Source organism: Phyllobates terribilis, unplaced genomic scaffold (assembly GCF_046119375.1).
Source record: "Phyllobates terribilis strain yellow unplaced genomic scaffold, ASM4611937v1 Scaffold_231__1_contigs__length_3143052, whole genome shotgun sequence".
NCBI lineage: Eukaryota > Metazoa > Chordata > Amphibia > Anura > Dendrobatidae > Phyllobates > Phyllobates terribilis.
In genome coordinates this window covers 546,859-574,549 of record NW_027362991.1, presented here as the reverse complement: position 1 = coordinate 574,549, position 27,691 = coordinate 546,859, and the positions used below count along the sequence as shown (strand labels likewise).

The following is a 27,691-nucleotide window of genomic DNA, read 5'->3' as shown; positions in this document are numbered from 1 at the left end:
CGAGTGGCCATCATTACTTTAAGAAATGAAGTTCAGTCAGTCCGAAAAATTGGGAAAACTTTGAAAGTGTCCCCAAGTGCAGTTGCAAAAACCATCAAGCGCTACAAAGAAACTGTCTGACATGAGGACCGCCCCAGGAAAGGAAGACCAAGAGTCACCTCTGCTTCTGGGGATAAGTTTATCCGAGTCACCAGCCTCAGAAATCGCAGGTTAACAGCAGCTCAGATTAGAGACCAGGTCAATGCCACACAGAGTTCTAGCAGCAGACACATCTCTTCAACAACTGTTAAGAGGAGACTTTGTGCAGCAGGCCTTCATGATAAAATAGCTGCTAGGAAACCACTGCTAAGGACAGGCAACAAGCAGAAGAGACTTGTTTGGGCTAAAGAACACAAGGAATGGACATTAGAGCCGTGGAAATCTGTGCTTTGGTCTGATGAGTCTAAATTTGAGATCTTTGGTTCCAAACACCGTGTCTTTGTGCGACGCAGAAAAGGTGAACGGATGGACTCTACATGCCTGGTTCCCACCGTGAAGCATGGAGGAGAAGGTGTGATGATGTGGGGGTGCTTTGCTGGTGACACTGTTGGGGATTTATTCAAAATTGAAGGCATACTGAACCAGCATGGCTACCACAGCATCTTGCAGCGGCATGCTATTCCATCCGGTTTGCGTATAGTTGCACCATCATTTATTTTTCAACAGGACAATGACCCCAAACACACCTCCAGGCTGTGTAAGGGCTATTTGACCAAGAAGGGGAGTGATGGGGTGCTACGCCAGATGACCTGGCCTCCACAGTCACCAGACCTGAACCCAATCGAGATGGTTTGGGGTGAGCTGGACCGCAGAGTGAAGGCAAAAGGACCAACGAGTGCTAAGCATCTCTGGGAACTCCTTCAAGATTGTTGGAAGACCATTTCCGGTGACTACCTCTTGAAGCTCATCAAGAGAATGCCAAGAGTGTGCAAAGCAGTCATCAAAGCAAAAGGTGGCTACTTTGAAGAACCTAGAATATAAGACATATTTTCAGTTGTTTCACACTTTTTTCTTAAGTATATAATTCCACATGTGTTAATTCATAGTTTTGATGCCTTCAGTGTGAATGTACAATTTTCATTGTCAAGAAAATACAGAAAAATCTTTAAATGAGAAGGTGTGTCCAAACTTTTGGTCTGTATTGTACAATAAATCAACAATATTTGAATATTAGCTCATGTCACAATATCACAATATAAATGTCTGGTTTGATGTTTCCAAAATCTACTGCAAATTAGTCTCATAAATGTAGATTAATTCCTTAGTTGTCATTTAAGAAACTGGAGATCTCCTTTGCTTTTTGTATATCTCCTTGTCTGGTATACCTTCTAATGTGCCATTCTAAACCCTTTTTGCACCCTAAACCAGTGAATGACCGGGGGCTACATGAATAACCTCGTTTGTACAACTCGATTCCATCCTCATACTGTCTGAATTTAGATTTAAATTCTCCATATCGGTACCAAAGGTTTGCTTTGCTTTTTTCAGACATGTTGGGAACCTGATTCTCTAATCTTTTATAAATGAATTCCTGTAATTCTGTTTGCCCTCTTTCTCCATACAAATGAGCCATTCTAAGCCTAGAAAACACCGATGATGGTTGTAGCTCTATTGCACGTGCATAATAATTCATTGCCTTCGATAGTATGTTTTCTCTCTCCTGTCCTATCAATGTGTTGGTCTTTAGCATATTAAAATAAATGTCTCCAAAATCTGACAGTAGAAGATGGTAGTCTGGAGTCAACATCTCTCCACGGTTTAGGATACGTATAGCCCTTTCCGGATTTGTCTTTTTATAAGTTATAGCTAGTTTTCTCAGGATTGCCGGGTTGCAACAATTTGGAAGATCATTTTCAACCAGAGTAAGACCCCTACTCATTTCACCTGTATCTATAAGGGTAATATGCAACTCCACTACAGCCTCCCAGTTTTCAGGGTCTTTCTGCACTATTTGTTCCAAAAGTGAAATTGCATCATGCCCTACGTCAAGATCCCTTGTGTGCCAAAAATTAGCACTTATGGAAAATGCCAACCCAATGTGAAGGCTCTCATCATTCGGGGACATCTCCAACGCTCTTTCAAAGCATCTTGTGGCATGGACTCCATTTCGTTGGCCTGATGCCCAATAGGACCATCCTTTTTCTGCGTACATCTCTGCAGTCTCCACAGAATATTCACTGCCTTGTATATTGGCACAAATTTCTCTTATCCTATTAAGATAAACATCCATTTTACAGAAGTCATCCAAATGGTAATAAATCCAGGCATAATTACCATAGGTGGCCAGTATGTGTCGGTCAACAGTTGAGGGAAAGTCTCTCCTTATTATATTTTCTGCGTTTCTAAGGCTTTCAAGAGCATCTTTGCTTCTATCTTGTTTTTGCAAAATAAAAGCTTTAAAATTATAAAGAATAGAATGATTCCGGTAGTGAGTATAGTTAATTTTCATTTCTACATTTGTAAGGATGTGAAGACAATTAAGTTTATCCTCAATTTCGAAATCCCAGGTAAATTGGCACTGAAGCTGGTTCAATATTTCCTCCATTTTATTATGAAGACTGAAAAAAAATGAGAAAAAAAACATAATAATAAGTCCTATTTATTTTATATACCAAGGAAATGTGCTACAAATATTAATACAATCAGAGCAAAAGTGTGCAAAGTGCTTGTCTTAAACTGACAGAGGCTTTTAAAATGATCTGAACTTAAACAACACTAAAAAAGACCCACCTACTATATACAACAACTTTAATGGAAAAATATTGAAAAAGGGGGAGCTTTTAACCCCTTTAACCCCGAGGGTGGTTTGCACGTTAATGACCAGGTAAATTTTTACAATTCTGACCACTGTCACTTTATGAGGTAATAACTCTGGAACGCTTCAACGGATCCCCCTGATTCTGAGAAAGTTTTTTCGTGACATATTGTACTTCATGATAATGGTAAAATTTCTTCGATATGACTTGCATTTATTTGTGAAAAAATCGGAAATTTGGTGAAAATTTTGAAAATTTTGCAATTTTCAAAATTTAAATTTTTATGGCCTTAAATCCAAGAGATACAGTACAGACCAAAAATTTGGACACACCTTCTCATTTAAAGATTTTTCTGTATTTTCATGACTTTGAAAATTGTACATTCACACTGAAGGCATCAAAACTATGAATTAACACATGTGGAATTATATACTTAACAAAAAAGTGTGAAACAACTGAAAATATGTCTTATATTCTTGGTTCTTCAAAGTAGCCACCTTTTGCTTTGATGACTGCTTTGGACACTCTTGGCATTCTCTTGATGAGCTTCAAGAGGTAGTCACCGGAAATGGTTTTCTCTTCACAGGTGTGGGCTGTTAGGTTTAATAAGTGGGATTTCTTGCCTTATAAATGAGGTTGGGACCATCAGTTGTGTTGTGCAGAAGTCAGGTGGATACACAGCTGATAGTCCTACTGAATAGACTGTTAGAATTTGTATTATGGCAGCTAAGTAAAGAAAAACGAGGGGCCATCATTACTTTAAGAAATGAAGGTCAGTCAGTCCGAAAAATTGGGCAAACTTTGAATGTGTCCCCAAGTGCAGTTGCAAAAACCATTAAGCGCTACAAAGAAACTGGCCCACATGAGGACCGCCCCAGGAAAGGAAGACCAAGAGTCACCTCTGCTTCTGAGGATAAGTTTATCCGAGTCACCAGCCTCAGAAATCGCAGGTTAACAGCAGCTCAGATTAGAGACCAGGTCAATGCCACACAGAGTTCTAGCAGCAGACACATCTCTGCAACAACTGATAAGAGAAGACTTTGTGCAGCAGGCTTTCATGGTAAAATAGCTGCTAGGAAACCACTGCTAAGGACAGGCAACAAGCAGAAGAGACTTCTTTGGGCTAAAGAACACAAGGAATGGACATTAGACCAGTGGAAATCTGTGCTTTGGTCTGATGAGTCCAAATTTGAGATCTTTGGTTCCAACCATCGTGTCTTTGTGTGACGCAGAAAAGGTGAACGGATGGACTCTACATGCCTGGTTCCCACCGTGAAGCATGGAGGAGGAGGTGTGATGGTGTGGTGGTGCTTTGCTGGAGACAGTGTTGGGGAATTATTCAAAATTGAAGGCATACTGAACCAGCATGGCTACCACATCATCTTGCAGCGGCATATTATTCCATCCAGTTTGCGTTTAGTTGGACCATCATTTATTTTTCAACAGGACAATGACCCCAAACACACCTCCAGGCTGTGTAAAGGCTATTTGACCAAGAAGGAGAGTGATGGGGTGCTATGCCAGATGACCTGGCCTCCACAGTCACCAGACCTGAACCCAATCGAGATGGTTTGGGGTGAGCTGGACCGCAGAGTGAAGGCAAAAGGGCCAACAAGTGCTAAGCATCTCTGGGAACTCCTTCAAGATTGTTGGAAGACCATTTCCGGTGACTACCTCTTGAAGGTCATCAAGAGAATGCCAAGAGTGTGCAAAGCAGTCATCAAAGCAAAAGGTGGCTACTTTGAAGAACTCAGAATATAAGACATATTTTCAGTTGTTTCACACTTTTTTGTTAAGTATATAATTCCACATGTGTTAATTCATACTTTTGATGCCTTCAGTGTGAATGTACAATTTTCATAGTCATGAAAATACAGAAAAATCTTTAAATGAGAAGGGGTGTCCAAACTTTTGGTCTGTACTGTATGTCACACAAAATAGTTAATAAATAACATTTCCCACATGTCTACTTTACATCAACACAATTTTGAAACCAAAATTTTTTTTTGTTAGGAAGTTATAACGGTTAAAAGTTGACCAGCGATTTCTCATCTGCCTTTTTTGACAGAAAAACTGCACCCCTCAAGGTGCTCAAAACCACATTCAAGAAGTTTATTAACCTTTCAGGTGCTTCACAGAAATTTTTGGAATGTGGAAAAAAAAAATGAACATTTAACTTTTTTCACAAAAATGTTACTTTAGACCCCAATTTTTTTATTTCCGCAAGGGTATCAGGAAAAAATGTACCCCAAAATTTGTTGTGCAATTCCTCCTGAGCACACCGATACCCCATACATGGGGGAAAACAACTTTTTGGGCGCACGGCAGGGTTCAGAAGGGAAGGAGCGCCATTTTACTTTTTGAATGTAAAATTTGCTTGAATAATTAGCGGATGTGCCCTGATGTGCCTAAACAGTGGAAAGCCCCCACAAGTGACACCATTTTGGAAACTAGACCCCTCAGGGAACTTATCTAAATGTGTGGTGAGCACATTGAACCCCCAGGTGCTTTACAGAAGTTTATAACATTGAGCCATAAAAATACAATTTTCACATTTTCCAACAAAAATATTTTTCAGCCTCCAATTTTGCATTTTCATAAGGGTAACAGGAGAAATTGTACCATGCAATTTGTTGTGCAATTTCTCCTGAGTAAGCCAATACCCCATATGTGGGGGAAAACCACTGTTTGGGCGCACGGCAGGGTTGGGAAGGGAAGGAGCACCATTCTACTTTTTGAATGTAAAATTTGCTTGAATAATTAGCGGACGCCATGTGGCATTTGGAGAGCCCCTGATGTGCCTAAACAGTGGAAACCCACCACAAGTGACCCCATTTTGGAAACTACACCCCTCAAGGATTTTATCAAGTGGTAAAGTAAACATGTTGAATCCAGCGGTACAACACAGAATTTGATAACATTAGGTCATCATATTGAATATGTTATCATTAGTCTTGAGCTCGAGTGCTCAATACTTGAGTTTTCATCGGGTACTCAGGTATGCACCGAGTATCGCGTGTGCTCTAGTGACATGCTCGAGTCCCCGCCCGCATGTTTCACGGTTATTAGACAGCGAAAAAAAACCATGCTGGGATCACTCATGCATGACAGACAATCCCCGCTAGTTTTTTTTAGCTGTATAACAGCTGCAAAACATATGGGGAGGAGACTCGAGCATGTCACTCGAGCACCCGCGATACTCGGTGCATACCCGAGCACCTGATGCAAACTCAAGTAGCGAGCACTTGCGCTCAACACTAGTCGCCATATCGTCGTCTTTTTTTTTTTACTTTTGAAAAAATCCCAACCCCAACATAACCCTAACCCCAACCCCAACCCTAGCCCAACCATAACCCTAGCCAAACCCTAACCTTAACCATAGCACAACCCTAACCCTAGCCCAACTGTAACCCTAGCCCAATCCTAACCCTAGCACAACCTTAACCCTAGAGTTTATTTTTTACGCCGTTCCTCGTGTGCTATAAGTGATTAGACGACTTTATTCTTCGGGTCGGTGCGATAACAGCGATACCAGATTTATATCGGGTTTTTATGATTGACAGCTGTCACACACTAAAAGACGCTTTTTTTTTTGCAAAGACTAGTTTTTGCATCACCATATTTGGAGAGCTATAATTTTTCTATATTTCGCCCGACAGAGTCATGTGATGGCTTGTTTTTTGCAGGATGAGTTGCCGTTTTTATTGGTACCATTTTCGGGCACATGACATTTTTTGATTGCTTTCTATTCCGATTTTTGGGAAGTAGAATAATCAAAAACCAACAATTTCGGAATTGTTTTTTTTTTTTTTTTTTATGCCGTTCCGTGTATGGTAAAATTGATAAATACTACATTTATATCTTTTTTATGTTTTGGCACTTTTACACAATAAAAACTATTTTATAGAAAAAATAATATTTTTGCATCGCTTTATTCTGAGAGCTATAACTTTTTTATTTTTTGGTTGATGGAGCTGTATGGCAGCTTGTTTTTTGCGGGATAAGATAACGTTTTCAGTGGTAGCATTTTTATTTGCATTCGTCTTTTTGATCGCGCTTTATTGCATTTTGTGTTTGGCGGTATGATGATAAAGCATAGTTTTTTGCATGTTTTTTTTTTTTTTTTTACTGTGTTTACTAAAGGGGTTAACTAGTGGGACAGTTTTATAGGTCAGGTCATTCTGGATGCGACGATACCACATATGTGTACTTTTATTGTTTGTTTTTTTCATAATAATATTTATTTATAGGTACAGTATATTTTTATTTTTTTGGATTATTTTTTTTCATTTTTTTTAAATATTTTTAGAATTATTTATTTTTTTCACTTTCTGACACTTTTGGAACTTTTACACTTTGTCCCACTATGGGACTTTCACTTTTTACAGTCTGATCGGCTGTATAGCATAGGGATGGAGCACTATCCCTGTGCTATACAGCCTGTCAGCGCTGCACAGGGAGAAGTTACTTTGGTCATGCACTGCGCATGATCGAAGTAAATTCTTGCTGTCTGGTGACCTGGATGTTGTCATGACGACATCCGGGTCACCATGACAACCACCGGGATCCGGCACAGACATCGCGGGACACCGGAGAGGAGATAAGGCGCTTACCTCCTCTGGCCGCCGGAACGCTGCGATCGACTTTGATTGCAGCATTTCAGGGGTTAATGTGCTGGGAGCGGTGCGGGACAGCTCTTTGCACATAGCACCGGGTGTCAGCTGTGACAATCAGCTGACACCCGGCGCCGATTGCCCCGCACCCCTTGTGTGCGGGCGCGATCACAGTATGAAGTAATAGTACGTCCCTGGCCCAATAGGCCCAGGGCACAAGGACGTACTATTACCACATATGTCAGAAAAGGGTTAAATAAGCAAGCAGGATTAGATCACAGGCATGAGCAATAGGGATACTGGCCTTAATTTCAGCCTAGTGGTTACTCTACCTTGTCGCAGAGGTTGGCACCCTAGGAAGCTATATGGCGCCCCTGTTCAACGTCAGCTTACTCTCACTGACCCTATTAGACCCTGCAAAAAGAAGATACCACCGTGAACAACAAACAGATATATGTGAACTTAAGAGACCATAAACATATAATACAGAAATACTTGTGTCAAATAAACTATATAAATGTCAAACCTATCTCATAAGTTATTCAAATAGGGCAGTGCACATACATCACATCACATAAATAGCGAACAACAAGGACATTGTTGAATAAGAAAAGGAAAAAAGTAGTGTCTAGTTTGCCATATATGATATGTCACAGAAACGGACAACTGGGATACTGACCCTAATTTATGGCCTAATAATATCGCTACCTTGCCGCGGAGGTTGGCCCCCTAAAGAACGATATTGTACCCCCGCTCGCCCTTTAGTGACCCTATTAGACCCTAAAAAAGTTTGAATAGTTTTATATAGTGTCCTTGACACGAGTAGTTATGTATTTATATGTTTATGGTCTCTTAAGGTCACATATATCTGTTTGTTGTTCACGGTGTTTTCTTTTTGCAGGGTCTATTAGGGTAGGTAAGGGTAAGTCGACGTTGAGCGGGGGCGCCCATCGCTTCCTAGGGTGCCATCCTCCGCGGCAAGGTAGGGTAGCCACTAGGCCGAAATTAGGGCCAGTATCCCCATTGCTCATGTCTGTGACCTAATCCTGCTTGATTATTTAAAAGCTCCCCTTTTTTAAATATTTTTCTATTAAAGTTGTACTGTATATAGTAGGTGTGTCTTTTTTAGCATTGTTGATTAATTGGGACCTGTTAAGTTATTTTTATTTTTGTGTTTTTTTATGATCTGAACGTGGCCTAAGGGACAACACAGTTTTAGCATGATATTTGATAGAGCAGGTTACAATTTTTATATGGACACCTAAAACGTCCTGTGTACATATAGTATGAAAAAGCTAAAAAAATATGTAGAATTCTTTAGAGAAATATATTTTTTTCAAATGTAAATGGTATTAGTGTTATGTTCTGCTACCAGAGCTAAGGAAAGAGAGGAGATCTGTCCCTACGATAGAACTCAGCTTAATCCCTACGATGTAACAGGGGACCCAGGGGCGGACACAGACTGTAGTGGGCCCCTGTGCAAGAAATTTTGGGGGGCCCCCCCTGCCCTTCATAAGGCAACAAAGTTATGTAAACATAACCCCCCATGTGCAGCTCTCATCCCACCCATGTGCAGCTCTCACCCCCCGTGCATCTCTCATCCCCCCCATGTGCATCTCTCATCCCCCCCATGTGCATCTCTCATCCCCCCCATGTGCATCTCTCATCCCCCCCATGTGCATCTCTCACCCCCCCATGTGCATCTCTCACCCCCCCCATGTGCATCTCTCACCCCCCCATGTGCATCTCTCACCCCCCCATGTGCATCTCTCACCCCCCCAATGTGCATCTCTCACCCCCCCAATGTGCATCTCTCATCCCCCCAATGTGCATCTCTCATCCCCCCCATGTGCATCTCTCACCCCCCCATGTGCATCTCTCACCCCCCCATGTGCATCTCTCACCCCCCCATGTGCATCTCTCACCCCCCCATGTGCATCTCTCACCCCCCCCCATGTGCATCTCTCATCCCCCCCGTGCATCTCTGATTCCCCCCACTCCTAGTTAATTAATTGTATTTAAAAAAAATAAAACTTGTTATACTTACCCCCATGCAATCCCTGCAGAATCCTGGCGCTCGTCCACGTCGCTGCCACCAGGTTCTCCTGACGTTCGGCCATGTGACGGCGCCACATACATAGCCATCAGCTTTTGTTTTGGCCAAAAGATTTTTAAAGCCGCCACCACGATAAGGTAGACTCTTCTGGGCGGGCCATACTATAACCTATTAAAATTTTCTTAAAATATCCAATATTCTTTTTAGATATATTTTTATTTAGTTTTCTTTAAGGGAATGTGTCATATACATTTTTTTTTTAAATGACCAATAATACCACATACAGGGAATACCGCCACACCATGACCAGACCACATATTACCACAACATAGTGACCGAATAATACCACACAGAAGGGAGAAAAACTGCCACACCATGACCAGACCACATATTACCACTACATTACTAATATTACCACCACATTACTAATATTACCATAAGTGTCATTATACACGGGAGCTCTATACATGGTATGTATAACGTAAGTGTCCAGGTAATCTAGTGATCACCAGTGAAATTATACACAGGAGCTCTGTATATAGTGTCAGTGTACAGGTAATACAGTGACATTATACACAGGAGCTCTGTATATAGTGTACAGGTAATACAGTGATCATCAGTGACATTATACACAGGAGCTCTGTATATAGTGTCAGTGTACAGGTAATACAGGGATCACCAGTGACATTATACACAGGAGCTCTGTATATAGTGTCAGTGTACAGGTAATACAGTGATCACCAGTGAAATTATACACAGGAGCTCTGTATATAGTGTCAGTGTACAGGTAATACAGTGATCACCAGTGACATTATACACAGGAGCTCTGTATATAGTGTCAGTGTACAGGTAATACAGTGATCACCAGTGACATTATACACAGTGTACATGTAATAGACTGACTCACCGGTGACGTCTCTAGGTGAAGTCCTTCATCTTCGCTTTTCTCCTTCATCCAGCACAGACCGCCATCACGTCTTCCAGCCAGGACTCGTCTCTGCATAAAATAACACAGTTATCTAGAGCACATTCCCCAACTTCTACATTACGCAGCTGAATACAGACGTGCATCCACCATCAATATATGGTTAGTTATTAGGCAACCTACCATTCCAAATATAAATTGTAATCCACCACTGTGCCCCCATTAACTGTAAATAGGCACTTAATATATAATTTAATTAGAACCTCTACTCTTTCCGCCAATTTGTTACCAGTCACACTCCTGCATCCGCAACGCCCCCTACTCTATACTTCCTGCTCCCCGCATTCAATATTTACATGCACCCCCTGCCCCAATTCATTATATCATGTCCGTGCTCTCCCCACCCCATCATCATTTATCATTTACTCTCCCCCACCCCACATTCGTTATGTGCAGCTCATTATCCCCCTACTCCCAATTCCCCCATGTGCAGCTCTCATCCCCCTCCATGTGCCCCTCTCTCACCCCCTCCCCCCCACATGTGCCCCTCTCTCATCCCCCTCCACCACATGTGCACCTCTCTCATCTCCCCCCACATGTGCATCTCCCATCTCCCCCCCCACACATGTGCATCTCCCATCTCCCCCCCACACATGTGCATCTCCCATCTCCCCCCCCACACATGTGCATCTCCCATCTCCCCCCCACACATGTGCATCTCCCATCTCCCCCCCACACATGTGCATCTCCCATCTCCCCCCCCCACATGTGCATCTCCCATCCCCCCACCCACATGTGCATCTCCCATCCCCCCCCCACATGTGCATCTCCCATCCCCCCCCACATGTGCATCTCCCATCCCCCCCCCCACACACATGTGCATCTCCCATCCCCCCCACACACACATGTGCATCTCCCATCTCCCCCCCCTACACACATGTGCATCTCCCATCTCCCCCCCCTACACACATGTGCATCTCCCATCTCCCCCCCCCCACACACATGTGCATCTCCCATCTCCCCCCCACATACATGTGCATCTCCCATCTCCCCCCCCACACACATGTGCATCTCCCATCTCCCCCCCCACACACGTGCATCTCCCATCTCCCCCCCCACACACATGTGCATCTCCCATCTCCCCCCCCCCCACACACATGTGCATCTCCCATCTCCCCCCCCACACACACACACATGTGCATCTCCCATCTCCCCCCCCCACACACATGTGCATCTCCCATCTCCCCCCCACACACATGTGCATCTCCCATCTCCCCCCCCACACACGTGCATCTCCCATCTCCCCCCCCCCACACACATGTGCATCCCCCATCTCCCCCCCCACACACATGTGCATCTCCCATCTCCCCCCCCCCCACACACATGTGCATCTCCCATCTCCCCCCCCACACACACACACATGTGCATCTCCCATCTCCCCCCCCACACACACACACATACATACACACACACACACACACATGTGCTTCTCCCATCTCTCCACTCCTAGTTAATTGTATTTTAAAAAAAATAAAACTTGTTATACTTACCCCCATGCGATCCCTGCAGAATCCTGGCGCTCGTCCAAATTGCTGACAGCAGGTTCTCCTGACTTCCGGCCATGTGACGGCACCGTCACATGACCGGAAGTCAGGGGAATCATGAAGGCGCTGCTGCAACAGCGCAGCTCAGCGCTGAAATGTCCCGGACCCGGCGCATAGCATGGGGCCGGGGGCCCCATGAGGAGAGAGACGCACAAGAGGGGGGCCCCCGAGGGGGCCCCTACCGGCCGGGCCCCATACTAGAGTCAGGGCAGTCATGCCCTGATGGCGGCCCTGCTGGAGGCTGGAGGGGCCCCCTCTCCCTCGGGGCCCCCGTTCAATGAACCAGCTGCACGGGCGGTAGTTCCGCCCCTGAGGGGACCTGATCCTGCGATCAGACCTGCTAAAGTCCTAAGCTAGTCTGTACGGAGACCTATAGATGTGGGGAGGGAATCCCTACAAGTACTAAGGACTGGGAGGAATATGGGACACCTCCTAACAGAAATAGTAGCAGACAGACGAACAAACAAAATATATAGAACATAGAGGTCAGTAGACCAAGCAAACTAACAGAGTTAGATACAGAGCACAGGCTAGCTAGAAAGTAGAAATACAATGAAGTCCAGCAAAGCCAGAAGGGCGGAGCAGGATTAAATAGGCCAACAAGGTCATGTGACCAGCAAAGGAAAAAAAAACCTAACAGCAAGGTTCTAACAGTACCCCCCCTTCTAAGAGGATCCTCCGGATCCCCTAGGACCAGGCTTATCAGGAAATCTCCTGTGAAACGCTCTGATAAGTCTGGACGCGGAAACATCATCTGACCTCACCCAAGAGTTATCCTCGGGTCCGAAACCTTTCCAGGCCACAAGATACTGCAAACTACCTCTATACCGTCTAGAGTCAAGTATGCGAGAAATTTCATATTCCCCGTCCTCCACCACCGGAGGAACAGAGGCAGAGGCGTCACCATCCGACACAACAGCTTTTTTTAACAGAGAGACATGAAAGACCGGATTAATTCTCCAGGAGGTAGGAACCTCCAACCTAACAGCAGATTGGTTGACAACCTGAAGCACCTTAAAGGGCCCTACAAACTTGGGACCCAATTTCTTAGAAGGAATCCTCAACCGCAGATTCCTAGAGGACAACCAAACCATGTCACCAACAGCGAACAAAACCTCCTGTCGTTTCCTATCAAAGTAGTCTTTAGATTTTCTGTTGGCCTCCTGAAGATTACCACGCACATCCGTCCAAACTCTTTCCAAATCACCGGAAAAATTCTCCTCCTCAGGCACGGCAGATCCCAACTTGGAGAACGACCCAAACGACGGATGTCTCCCAGAACAACAAAAAAAAGGCGAACAACCAGCAGAAGAAGATGTATGATTGTTCAGAGCAAATTCGGCAAGTGACAGAAACTCAGACCACCCCTCTTGATTGTCTGCCACAAAACAACGCAAGAACTGCTCAACATCCTGGTTTTTCCTTTCTGTCTGACCATTAGATTCAGGATGATATCCGGACGAAAACGACAAATGAATTCCCAACCTGTCACAAAAGGCACGCCAAAAACGAGCCACGAACTGAGGACCCCTATCAGAAACAATGTCAGTAGGAACGCCATGAAGTCTGACAATTTCCTTGACAAAGGCCTTAGCGAGAGTTTTAGCGCAGGGCAGTTTGACGAAGGGAACCAAGTGACACATCTTGCTAAAACGGTCCACGACCACCCAGATGACAGTAAAACCCTCAGAGGGGGGAAGGTCAGTTATAAAGTCCATAGCCAAATGTGTCCAAGGAGCACTGGGGACCTCCAAAGGACAAAGCAACCCTGCAGCAGGAGTATGTGAGGACTTAGATCTAGCACATATAGTACATTGGCGCACCCACTTAATGACTTCCTTCTGCCATCCAGGCCACCAAAAACTGCGACCCACCAGTCTCTTGGTCTCAGAGATTCCGGGATGACCTGCCAACCGAGATTCGTGACACTCAACAAACAAATCTCTCCTAAAGGTCCCAGGCACAAACAACCTCCCATGAGGAGTGTTAGATGGGGCATTCTCCTGAGCTTTAAGAATCTCATCTTCCAAAACGGAGTCTAAAGCAGCTATCACAACACCTTCTTGTAAAATGTTTTCCTCTTTCTCAGCACCGACTATGGGAGAAAAACTGCGAGACAAGGCATCCGCCTTAACATTCTTAGTACCAGGGATGTAAGTAACGGAGAAATTAAACCGCGAGAAAAACAGTGCCCACCTAGCCTGACGGGCATTCAGGCGCTTGGCAGCATCAAGATATATCAGATTTTTATGATCCGTAAGAACCTGAACGGGAAATTCCGCACCTTCCAAGAAGTGGCGCCAGTGTTCAAATGCGAGTTTAATAGCCAATAATTCCCGATTACCAATATCGTAATTCAATTCAGTCTCTGAAAATTTTTTTGAAAAAAAGGCACAGGGATGTAATCCATCCCCGTTATCCTGAGACAATACTGCGCCAACCCCCACAGAGGAAGCATCAACCTCAACCAAAAACGGCCTAGTAACATCAGGCTGCATAAGGATGGGAGCAGAGGTGAACCTCTCCTTGAGATACACAAAAGCTTCAATGGCCTCAGAAGACCACTGAACCGCATCAGCACCTTTCCTGGTGAGATCAGTCAGAGGTTTGACAATACTAGAAAAATTTTTTATGAATTTTCTATAGTAATTGGCGAAACCCAAAAACCTCTGTATCGATTTCAAACCAATAGGCCTAGGCCATTCCTGCACAGCCTGAACCTTAACCGGATCCATCTCAAAACCTTTGCTGGAGATAATGTAGCCCAAAAAACTAATTCTCTGTACAGCGAACTCACATTTCTCCAGCTTAGCAAAAAGCGAATTGTCCATTAATAACTGTAATACCTCACGCACGCTCCGCCAATGAGACTCCAGATCTGGCGAATAAATCAAAATGTCATCCAAATACACAACCACATTTTTACCGATCAAAGGTCTAAGGATGTCATTAATCAGATTCTGAAAAAATGCAGGAGCATTAGTAAGACCAAAAGGCATAACCAGATTCTCAAAATGACCCACAGGAGTGTTAAAAGCAGTCTTCCATTCATCACCCTCCTTCATGCGCAACAGATTGTATGCCCCCTTAAGGTCAATTTTAGAGAACCACTTGGCCCCCAATAACTGGTTAAACAGATCAGGAATCAATGGCAGTGGGTAAGGATTGCGTACCGTAATTTTGTTAATCTCACGAAAATCCAGACAAGGACGTAAACCGCCGTCCTTTTTTTTTACAAAAAAAAATCCAACCGCCACAGGAGACTTAGAGGGCCTAATGTGACTGGCGGCCAAACTTGTCTGTATGTATTCCTCCAAAGCCTTCCTCTCAGGAATAGTAAGGTTAAATAAACGACTTTTAGGAAGAGTCGCTCCAGGGACAAATTCAATAGAACAATCATAGTCTCTATGGGGAGGCAAAACCTGCGATTCTTTCTCAGAAAAAACTCTCCAAAAATCCTGAATAGGAACAGGCAATTCTCCCCTATCCAAAGCTGCAATACGCCCGTTACAACACTTGTCATAACATTTATGGCTCCAGGATTTAATTTCACTGGTAGACCAATCCAGTACAGGATTGTGAAATTTTAACCAGGGCAAACCCAATATTACTGGAGAAGGCAAGTTATTCAACACTACCAAATCCAATTTTTCATGGTGAACACCATTAATAGTGAGAGGAAATTCACTGACCTTGAGAGTAATATTCTTCAAAGGGGAGCCATCCACAGAAACCACAGCAATGGGGGATGATAAAGGTTCAGGTTTTAAATTGAGTTTTTCCACGAATCCCCCATCAATTACATTCAGTGTAGACCCGCAATCAACAAACACCCGAAATTCCATTAATTTTTCCTGAGCAATCGTGGAAGCAGCTAAAAATATACCCTTGGAATTTAAACAGGCAATACGGGCGTGACTGACCATTTTTTTTTCTTTCTTCATACGAAGCTCACAGCCTTTAATCAAATGACCAGATTTTCCGCAATAGAAACACAAGCCTTCCGAAAAACGACGGTCTTTTTCTTGAGAGCGAGGTGCCACCGATCCAATCTCCATCGGTTCACCACTGTTAGTACACACATTATCATAACCAGAAACTGACATAGCAGAGGATTTGCTCTCATTAACCCTAGCACGCAGTCTTCTATCCACCCGTATAGCTAATTGCATAGCCTGTTGCAAATCCTCAGGTGTAGGATAAGCAATTAGCAGGTCTTTAACCCTTTCACTGAGCCCAGCAAGAAATAGACTTTTCAGAGCAGAATCGTTCCACCCTGTTTGAGTCGACCAACGACGGAAATGAGTACAATATTTTTCAACATTACCTGATCCTTGTTTTAAACGTCTCAACTCAGTCTCAGCTGATGTGACACGGTCAGGATCATCATATAATAGTCCCAAAGCAGAAAAAAAACTATCCACTGATCTGAAGCATGAATCACTAGGTTGCAAAGAAAAGGCCCACTCCTGAGGCTCTTTGCGCAAAAGTGACATTATGAACCCTACGCGCTGGGATTCATCCCCAGAGGACTTAGGTCTCAAACGAAAATACAATAAGCAAGCATTTTTAAATGAAAAAAATTCTCGGTGTTCACCAAAAAATAAATCCGGCAAACATACCTTAGGCTCCAAGAAATGTGCTCCAGGACAGTTACTCACGTGCTGACGGAGCTCGGCCACCTCCAGAGAGAGTCCCTGCAGGCGATGAACCAAATCCTGAACCGACACCATGATGGAACAGAAAAATCTTTCCTTAGAGAATTTGCTGGCTGGACTTACTGTTATGTTCTGCTACCAGAGCTAAGGAAAGAGAGGAGATCTGTCCCTACGATAGAACTCAGCTTAATCCCTACGATGTAACAGGGGACCTGATCCTGCGATCAGACCTGCTAAAGTCCTAAGCTAGTCTGTACGGAGACCTATAGATGTGGGGAGGGAATCCCTACAAGTACTAAGGACTGGGAGGAATATGAGACACCTCCTAACAGAAATAGTAGCAGACAGACGAACAAACAAAATATATAGAACATAGAGGTCAGTAGACCAAGCAAACTAACAGAGTTAGATACAGAGCACAGGCTAGCTAGAAAGTAGAAATACAATGAAGTCCAGCAAAGCCAGAAGGGCGGAGCAGGATTAAATAGGCCAACAAGGTCATGTGACCAGCAAAGGAAAAAAAAACCTAACAGCAAGGTTCTAACAATTAGAAATTGATACGTGGGTATGGAGCGCCCTCCAAAATAAAAATAATTGGCGTCCTATCGAAATACATGTGCTACATAAGAACCTATTCATAAGGATATCTTTCTAAAACATACACATAAAGTTTGCATGTTGACCCAGAGCAAAGTCACAAATTAGATAACACTAATAATCAGTAACAGAACTGGGAAAGTGGCCTCCAGACTCTGATTATGACCTGACACTTTTTAATTATCTTTTCATCCCACTTGGGAACTTAAAGTGAACTTGTCACCAGGTTTTTCCCATATAGAGTACGGCCACCACCATTACGGCCTTTTTTAACAGCATATTAGAATGCTGTTAAAAGTCTCCAAACCAGTCTGCAGAGCCCAAAAAATAGCTTTTATTATTCTTACAGATGGGGAGGTCCGGTCCGATGGGCGTCTCTGGTCTTGATTAGGCGCCTCCTCTCGTCTTGCGATGCCGTCCTCCTTCTCTGCTTCATGCGGATGACGCGTCCTACGTCATCCATACTGTGTCCGCCAATTTTGCTCCTGTGCAGGCACACTTCTCTGTGCCCTGCCGAGTACAGAGCAAAGTAATGTAGAGCGCATGTGCCGGGAAAGGCCAAAGAGCGCCAGTGACCCGTAGGTAAAGCCGGCACATGCGCACTACGGTGCTTTGCTCTGCCCTCGGCAGGGCAGAGAGAAGTGCGCCTGCACAGGAGTGCAATGGTGGACACTGTGTGGATGATGTAGGAGGCATCATCCGCATGAAGGAGGACGATGATCACAAGACGAGAGGAGGCGTCAGATCAAGACCAGAGACGCCCATTTGACCTGGACTGCCCCATCTGTAAGTATAATAAAAGTTATTTTTTGCAGTATACTGTAGCAAAACCCTAATGGTGGCAGCCATACTTAATATGGGGAAAACCTGGTGACTGGTTCCCTTTAAACTTGCTTTCTTTTCTTTTTTAATACATTTCAATATACCTGTATTTCATTTTAGTATGCTCGGCAGTATTAAAGAGGACCTTTCACCAAATTTTTCACTTTAATCTTGACACATGATGTGTGTGGCTGATGAGCAGAATGAAATGTTTTTGTTTGTATTTATTTTCTCCATTGCGGAGACATTAGCAATCAAAATCTTTGGCACCTAATGAGTTAACTTTAGTTTAGTCCAAGTGAGTGTTTACACTGGGGGCTTGCACTTCTTCTCCCTGTTTGATTCGCTATCTGATAACACCCACTTGGCCTTAACAAAAGTTAACCCATTAAGTGCCAAATACTTTGCTAATATCTCCGCAATGGAAAGGTGAAATGAAAAAAAAGTTGTATTCTGCTCTGCAGTCACTATTACATCGTGTGTCCAGTTCAACATGGAAAATTTGGTGAAAAGTCCAATTTCAGCCATATCAAATGCACATCGGCTGATTCAGTGAAACTAATGATCATTTATTTTGACCTCTTAAGGGGTTGACAGTCTTCACTGTATGACTGATGGCTGTCAATCACTACAAGGACCACCCACTGGAATCCTATGTATACAAACACCAGAATAAAATACAAGTTTATACTGAATATTTTCCTACAAACTTATTTATCATTCTGCTCAGCTTCTCCTCCTCTATACCGTGCCATCCACAGATTGGACTGACTGTACAGTGTGACAAGTTCCCTTTAAACTACTCTGGGTTTTGAACCTACAGCTAGGTGGGAATTATCAGTGGGGTCCCATGGGTCAAATGACCTCTGAATTAGCATTTATCACCTATCCCTTTGCTTTTCCCTACAGGCATTTTTCTTAAAGTGGTTCTCCATTATATTTTTAAACTTTATAAAAGAAGCCAGTGTGTAGAAAGAAAAAAACGAAGATATACTTAACACCACAATCCGCTTTCTGCTACAGCACTGCCGCGATGACAGTCTCACCTGTCCCGGAAGCAATAACGTCACAACCATCAATGACCTGACCATGAAGACCACTGATTGGCTGCAGGGTTGGGTAACCGGAGGTCGGGATCCTCATCCTGTTTACTAGAGACTGTTGGAGCGGCAGTGCTGTATCGAGAAGCATATTTCAGTAATAGATGTGTCTTTTTTTTCCTTTCTTAAAAATATAACAAAGATCCCTTTAAGCAAGAGTTGAGATAAACTAGCACTTAAAAACCTCAAGTACTTATGAGAAATACACTACTGTCATGAATTACATAAAAAGTATTACAGCTGTATAAAAAGTTACAGTGTTTTATATACAGTGGCGACTGGCGACCAAAAGGTTTGCATTTTTTTTACAGTGTGATTACTTCTGTCTGGTTGTTATGATGCCATATAAGGTACCAAATACCTACAGTGAAACGTGGTGGCAATGTCATGGTTTGGGGCTGCTTTTCTGCATCTGCCATTGGCCCTCTGCATAGAATTGATGGAAATATGATTGCTACCATGTACAAGGACATGCTGGAGAATCTAATGCTGCCACATGGTAAAACCAAATTAGGCAAGGGATGGAAATTCCAGCAAGACAATGATCCTATGCACACATCCAATTTAGTAAAAAATTGCTTAGCAAATAAAAATGTTCGCCTGTTGCAATGGCCAAGCCAATCACCAGATTTACACCCTATAGAGCACCTTTGGGATGAGTTAGGGTGATGAGTTGGGGCCCGTACCCATAACAATAAAGATGAATTGTTTGCAGATTTAAAAATGGAATGAAGCAAGATTCCTTAAGATGTCTTTATTACCCGAGTGGCTTCAATGCCCCGTCAGTGTGGTGCAGTAATTAAAGCAAGAGGTTATGCTACAAAACACTAAGTTATGGCATTGTAAACAATGGATTTCACTCTATGTTGTGATCAATAAATAGTAGGTGCAAAAGTTTTGGCTGTCAGTTTTCTTTAACTAAATGACCAGACCAATATTCAAAAGCATTTTGGTTAAAATTAAGGTCTTGAATGATGACAACGTCGTGCACTTTCAGTTCATCACCAAGGAAATGTCATCACGACAACCATACAGAAGTAATTACACTTTTTAAAAAAATGCAAAACTTTTGGTCACCACTGAATTTTAAACTGCTAACACTGACCTACAAAGCCGTCCATAATCTATCTCCTCCATATATCTCCAAAGTAATCCCCCGATACCTTCCAACACACAACTTCCAGTCCTCCCAAGACCTCCTTCTCTGCTCCACATGCATACGTTCTTCACGCAATCGCCTCCAAGACTCCTCCCGAGTGTCTCCCATCCTCTGGAATTCTGTGCCTCAACACGTCCGATTATCCACCACACTCAGAACCTTCAGATGGAACCTGAAAACCCATCTCTTCAAGAAAGCTTACATCCTGAAATGTCCCCCTGACGCCTCACTACCACCGAAGGTGCCGCAACCCCCTACCCTACTGTCTCCTTCCTCATATCTACTGAACTGTAAGCTCTACCCTCTGTACCTGTCTGTTATTGTTAGTTGTTTGTTCACCGTAATTTATAATTATATTTATTATGTAACCCCTTCTCATGTACAGTACCATGGAATAAATGGTGCTCTAATAATAATATATTTACAGCTCATATACTTACATGAATTCATCGATCTGTAAGAAATGTTGTAGGCTCCTCAGATCCTTGGAAAGATGACTTTGAATGATGAGGATAACAAGGATGACTCTGGTCCTGGTGTTCAAATTTTAGATAACCTTGTATTTATATCTATATGTAGTCCCTCCTACTTATATTATCAGTTGTCTTTTCATGAGCTAGGTATCATTGAATACACTCTGAAACACAGGCGGTGAAAAGAGCAAAGTGCACATTGATTCCATTCCTTATGTAATTACCTCTTGTTACTTATCCAGTGATGAAGATGAAAGTCACTCGCTTATCTGTTAATGGCATGTTGTTGTGTTTGCCTGTAGATTGCTGTATTTTGGTTTCTATTTCCCGGTGTCTTACTCATGTTATTCCTGAAGTGAAAGCTAACTACGTGAATATATAGATATCGCCCATCACTCAGTTATCACTGAGTCATGTTCAAGTTCATAGACAGCTTCAACCAGGGTCAGACTGGGGTATCTGGAGCCCACAGGAGGAACTGACTCTAGGGGCCCAGGAATTGACTCTAGGGGCCCATCCTACAGCTATATGCAAATATCTGTTAGCCATTATCCCCGTTTTAGTGAAGCATCGACTGTAAAACACAGCCGGCTCCTGCTCATCTACTGTGCACCACTATAACGGGGATGTATAATTACGGTAGTTTGCATTAAAGGACTTATTTGGTTAAAACAAGTTAATACTTGAGGCTATCTGTGTGTAAACCTTCAGCAGTTCAAGCTGCAAATCCAAGAGTCAGCCTTTCTACCATGGATTTCAGTGCAAATACACATCAGAATTTTCCACGTGAAAAATTCTCTGTGGAAACAATTAGTTTGTGTGAACATGACGTCCTTTTCAGGTGCACTCTGCCTGGAATCCGCCTGAAAAAGCACCGGAACGCACTTGCAAAAAATGAACATATTGCACACCAATGTGAAAATGACATTGCTGAGCTCATGTTCAGTTTTTTGTTACTTTTTTTTTAACCAATTAAGGGACCAGAAACTATGAAGCGGCTAAAATAAGTAACATGTTAATTCTTCTGTGTAACATACCTGGCGGCGTCCTTGCATAGTGGTCCATCTCCCACTGTGCAAGAGCGCGCACTTGATCTCCTGTCCAGAATGTCTCTCTGGCTTCCCTCCATGCTGTCTGTTTGTGTCTGTTTCTGCTGCTTAAGGGCGGCGCCCGATCACTTCCTGCTTTTTGTACCTGCTGTGGGTCACACCCCTTGTGCGTCCTCAGCCTATTGCTGTCTGTCACCTGGTATATAGCTCAGCTGCTCCCATCTATCCCTGCCTGAGCATAGTGTTTCATTCAGTGTGTGCTTGCACTCTGAAGGTGCCAGGTCCCGTTCTGTGTTCTCTTGTCTGCCTATCCTGGAGGCTGTATTTCCAGGCCTGTCTGAACACGCTCCTAGCCTGTTCCTCCTGCCTTCTAGGGGCCGATTACCTAGACCCGTTCCTGTATCTTGTCTGACCTGTCTGAACACGCTCCTAGCCTGTTCCTCCTGCCTTCTAGGGGCCGTTTACCTAGACCTGCTCCTGTATCTTGTCTGTCCTGTCTGAACACGCACCTTGCCTGTTCGTCCTGCCTCTCTGGGGGCCGTATTCCCAGACCCGCTCCTGTATTCCGCTGCAGTGTCGGTCTCCTCTGTACACTCAGTTCCAGTCTGAACTCTCTCCTATCCTTTACCTGTTTTGCCTCTATGTCCGTTCCCTTCCTTTTTCTGCAGAGTCTGAACTCGTACCTAACTCCTGCTTGTTGTCTCTGTACTCCCGTTTGTGAGTTTGTGGTCCACTCGCTACTTCTCTGCTAGTACCCTGTGGGTGTCTGGCTCTGCCTTTCCCTTCCTGTCTGTTCCGTGTGAACAGAGCCCTGTCCCCCCTACTCAGCCTAGCCTGCTTCTGCCCGCTGCTCCGGCAGTCCTGTTCTGCCCGCTGCTCCGGCAGTCCTGTCCTGCCCTGCTTCTGCCCGCTGCTCCGGCAGTCCTGTCCTGCCCTGCTTCTGCCCGCTGCTCCGGCAGTCCTGTCCTGCCCTGCTTCTGCCCGCTGCTCCGGCAGTCCTGTCCTGCCCTGCTTCTGCCCGCTGCTCCGGCAGTCCTGTCCTGCCCTGCTTCTGCCCGCTGCTCCGGCAGTCCTGTCCTGCCCTGCTTCTGCCCGCTGCTCCGGCAGTCCTGTCCTGCCCTGCTTCTGCCCGCTGCTCCGGCAGTCCTGTCCTGCCCTGCTTCTGCCCGCTGCTCCGGCAGTCCTGTCCTGCCCTGCTTCTGCCCGCTGCTCCGGCAGTCCTGTCCTGCCCTGCTTCTGCCCGCTGCTCCGGCAGTCCTGTCCTGCCCTGCTTGTGCTCGCTGCTCCTGCAGCCCCGTCCTGCTCTGTTCTTGCCCACCGCTTCGGGCGTTCCCTCTCTGCTGTGGTTGTCTACCGCATCTGCGGTTCTGTGACCCAGTCTGTACTGGGTCCTATCCCGCCTGTGTTCCTACCTGCTAGTGCCTCCCTGTCTGCACTCTAGCTGTGCTTGCCTGTACCCCTCTACCTGTATTGTTCCTGAGTCCCAGTGTGTACTGGGTCCTATCCCGCCTGTGTTCCTACCTGCTAGTGCCTCCCTGTCTGCACTCTAGCTGCGCTTGCCTTTACCCGCCTGCCTGCATACCAGTCGTGCCTGCCTATACCCTCCAGTCTGTGCGCCAGCCTAACCAGCCTGATCCAGTAATCCCTGTGTGGGTCAACCCCCGTGTCCGGAGTTTGACCTGGAGTAGCACCTGGTCCCTCTGCCCGGTTTCTCCCTGGTGCACTGGCGTCGTATGCCGTCGTGCCATCTTGGTCGGATCGGCCAGATACTTAGTCACGCCCCTCCAGGCACTCTCCGGTTCATGGTCCAGTGGAATCACTACAATCACACGCACACGCCGCTCAGCCCGGGCGTGTGCATAACATTCTGGTTATAGGAGTCTGCTCTGTAGTCTGATTCATTTAACAGGGTAGGTCTTATTTAATTTTAGGGTCTGGTCTAGTGTCTAATTTTTACAGGGGTCTTATTTATTTAATGGGGCTGGTCTAGAGTCTAAATTTAATTGTAGGGGCTGATCTGGAGGCTTATTACTTTTAGGGATCTGTTCCAAGGATCTGATTTATTTAAGGGGGCAAATCTGTAATCTAAATTAATTTTAGAGCTAGTCTGGGGGTGGGGGGGGTCTAAGTAAATTGATGGGAGCTGGTTTTAGTATATTAATTATTGGGTCTGGTTGATGACTTTATTTAATTAAGGGAGTGGATCTGGGGTCTAAATTAATTTTGGGTATGGTGTGTAGCCTAATAATTGTCTGGGGTCTAATTTTTTAAAGGGGCTGGTAATGTGACACTGACAAGTCACTTCTCACGGACAAGCTACACGACAGGAGAGTGAAGAAGTCTGGGGTCAAATACCAGGAGTGTACGTCAAAGGCAAAGGGGCAATACAAACGAATAGTCAAAAAGCAAAGTCAAAGGTGAGGTAACAAAGTTCAGAACAGCAGAACACAGAGCACTAGGAGCACACACCATTGATCAAAGCTACGACTGGCAAAGATCTGACCATTTAGCAAAATTGCCAGGCAATCACCCAGAAAGGGTGACACCTGGAGGAAACTAAGCAGCCCCAAATTGATAGGACTGCTGGACAATCATTAACTTGCATGTGGATAGCCTGGCATGCCACTGCCTACAGAATATTCAGTACACATGGGAAAGAGTTAAAGGGTTCGTCCAAGCTTGGGATTCAAGTCTGCAGTCACTCTATGTGACTGCAGACTTGTTAATCCTCACAGTGTGCACAGTGCACACTGTCAGGATTCTCCAGTGCCGGAAGCGGGTGCAAGTATGCGATTTGTATGCATGCAGTCATGTGCAGACTAGACGTGCCCAGCTTTGCTCAATACAAGTGTTTTGAGTGAGGGCACACACAGTCTAGTCGGATTGTGGCAGGAAGTATGCAAATAACCGCCAGCACCGGAGAATCCTGACAGTGCATGCTGTGAAGATTCACAAGTCTTCAGTCACATAGACTTTTTGTAGACTCCAAGCCTGGACAACCCCTTTAATTTTTGATCTTAGGGTATGTTTACACAGAGGTTTTTGTTGAGTATTTAGAAGTGTAAAATCATGGAGACATGTTCGGTAATGCAAGTGTATGGGTCGATAAAGAAATTGGAATGCACTCAGATGCCATCAGAGAAACTGATAAAAACTGGAACAAACTCTCATGAAACTCTTGATAAATCTGATGAAACTCGGTCCATTTTTTTCGTATGTCAAAAAAACAAACATGTGAATGATGCCTAAACCTAAACATAGGGACTGCACTAAAAAATCACATGTATTCCTAGGGCCACAAGTTGCTCGCTTCTGTTAAAATCCCCAAACAATCTTGTATTATCTATTGCATTTTTGGAGGAGCCACCGCGACTACTTGGCTTAAGACTTCTTAGGTCGGCTTCCAGTGTATTTAAACCACAAAATTACAGAAGAAACCTGTATTTTTAGAGAAATTGCAGTTGATAAATATTTTGCTTTTTACGGTTCTCGCACTAAATATGACACAAATTCTATAATAACTGATCATTCATATCATTATGTTTAGGTCACTTTACTTGTGTGCAGACAGACTGGTGAACTATAAAAACAGCTGCTAGACCAGGAATGGATCTATATTTAAACCTCCGAGCATGAGAGAGGTTGGAGCAACACATGCATATATGATGAGTTAGGGAAAGGATCGTGTGACAAGTCTGAATCGTTTAAAGGGCAATAGGCTGAAGTAAGGTGAAAGAAGAGGCTCCGACATGTCATTAGAAGAAAGTAATTGCAATTGGCAATAAGAGAGAGACAGAGTTCAGAGTGGATCCAGTGCTAGTAATCTGTAAAGCATATGAAGATGCCAAAATGCATCAATATCAATAAAACGTTATGGTTAGAATTAAGGGTTAGGGTTAGATTTTGCCCCCCCACCAATCTAGTAGCACTGCCCTATCTTATAAATGGCTGGCAATTCCTTTAACTACCATATATAAATGAGTGAAGCAAATATTAGATACAACAAAGAGCATATTTTTTGGGCTACTTAAAAAAATGCCCGCTGACGAAGCTAGGGTGAAACGCGCTTTGGGGCACCAGGGCCACACAGCAACTCTCTCAGTCCTTCATTAATTCATGTAAGTTTTGCCCCAATATAAAATAACATGCTGTCTTAACATAGTTTATAGGGATGCACCCCATAGGCACAGGGATATATACTATTTTATAATTTCTATTACTTTTTGTACACTTTTGCTTTCTGTGGTCCTCCATTTGGTTTCTCTGCCTTACTTAATTTTTTTCTGTAATTTCTGGTGTTGATTATTATGTTTAATATTTAATTTACTTTAATAAAATAATTTATTTATGAGATTTTAGAGCACTATTTTCTTATATAAATGGCCTGCAATTTTTTTTTTTTAAACTTGATAATTCCTTTAACTACCATATAGAAATGAGTGAAACAAATATTAGATATGACAAAAGCTTATTTTTTGGGCTACAGTAAATAGAAGAACATGAAATCATAGTGATCGCTTGGGAAATAATGATTTCTAAGTTGTCCACATTTAGAAAACTCATGCCCTTAATCAGCTCCTAAATGGAGTAGGTTCAGTGGTCTCCTGCCATAGTGGTCAGTAAGGAAAATAAAGAGTCAGGGGAGCAGGAGAAACATAATACAATGTTTACTAACTAGACTTGTGGCTTGGAGACCAGCTAAGACTCTGACTTAGCCTTAGGGAAGGTCATCAATGTCATGTCAATGGGGGTCTGACACCCGGCACCACCACGATCAGCTGTTTTAAACTGGATGTAAACTTTGAACAAAGCTGAACAGAGCAGATCCTTTCACTGTGTAACGGTTTTATATTGGTAGTGTAGCTCAGCTCCTATTGAAGAGTATAGGAGCTGAGCTACAGTACCCTGAAATTGCCCCTAAACAGTGAAAGGAGCTGCTCCGTTTACATCCATTCACTAATTACATCTGTACACCATCTGAGCTTTTCAGTAGGGGTGCCGTATTTAATTCGGACTTTCATCGATTTGAAATTGATGACCTATAATGTGGATAGTTCATCATTATGCTAAGCCTGGAACATTATTTTACACTTTATTTTTATGACATATTGATTATTAACCTATAAACAATGGGGCAGATTTACTAATATTTCAATGCCTAGACTTTGTCATAAAATGCACCAAAATGTGATGCATTTCTGGAGCATATTGTTGCATTGTGTACTAGACATTTTTGAAGGGGTTGTCCACTACTAAGATAACCTCTTCTCACTCTGAATGTTGGACCCTCATTAAAATTAAAACACTTATACTCCCCTCCCATGCCAGTTTCGTTCCAGCAGTGTCTGCACTCGCGTTCCTGGGGCTCACATGAGGTTGTTATGTCATGTGAGCCCTGCGCCCAATCAGCGCTGGCGTCATTGTCCCGTCTTCGGACGCATAAGAGAAAGTGAGCGGCCAGCCGCAGCTATCACCCCTTCTTGATTACTTATACGTCTGAAGGCGGGGACAGTGAAGCTGGCACCGATTGGGCGCAGGGCTCACGTGACATAACAACTTTACGTGCAGACACCGCTGGAATGGCGCCGGCATGGGTGGTGAGTATAAGTGTTTTTATTTTAACGGGGCCAAACATTCAGATTGAGAAGGGGTTGTCCTAGTAGTGGAAGCAAATGTGTCTAACTTTCCCGTTTTTAACTTCTAGTTTGACAGGGCAGCTTGACCTGAAATGTGACAATGTACACTAACTTTTTTGCCAAAATTTTGGCTCATATTTTTGGTGCAGAGTAACTTAAACAAAATGTGGTGTAAAGTTAGAGGATCAAATTTATCAAACCATT

At 43.9% G+C, this 27,691-nt stretch overlaps 1 protein-coding gene across 9 annotated transcripts; it reads right to left on the bottom strand.

Moving 5' to 3' along the window:
• Nucleotides 1-1,123: 1,123 nt before the first annotated feature.
• Nucleotides 1,124-21,040, bottom strand: LOC141215209 (interferon-induced protein with tetratricopeptide repeats 5-like). 9 transcript variants are annotated; one of them, XM_073665508.1, is made up of 4 exons: nt 20,770-21,013; nt 10,372-10,461; nt 7,741-7,822; nt 1,124-2,597 (listed from the first exon to the last, which is right to left on the bottom strand). In XM_073665508.1, the coding sequence occupies exon 4, from the start codon at nt 2,582-2,584 to the stop codon at nt 1,301-1,303; it is 1,284 nt and encodes a 427-aa protein (XP_073521609.1). In that variant the 5' UTR covers nt 2,585-2,597; nt 7,741-7,822; nt 10,372-10,461; nt 20,770-21,013; the 3' UTR covers nt 1,124-1,300. The 9 variants fall into 9 exon arrangements, 8 of the variants coding, with proteins under 8 accessions (XP_073521609.1, XP_073521610.1, XP_073521611.1 ...); XM_073665509.1 differs by lacking the exon at nt 20,770-21,013 and adding an exon at nt 16,616-17,141; XM_073665510.1 differs by lacking the exon at nt 20,770-21,013 and adding an exon at nt 16,655-17,141.
• Between the last annotated feature and the right edge of the window lie 6,651 nt (nt 21,041-27,691).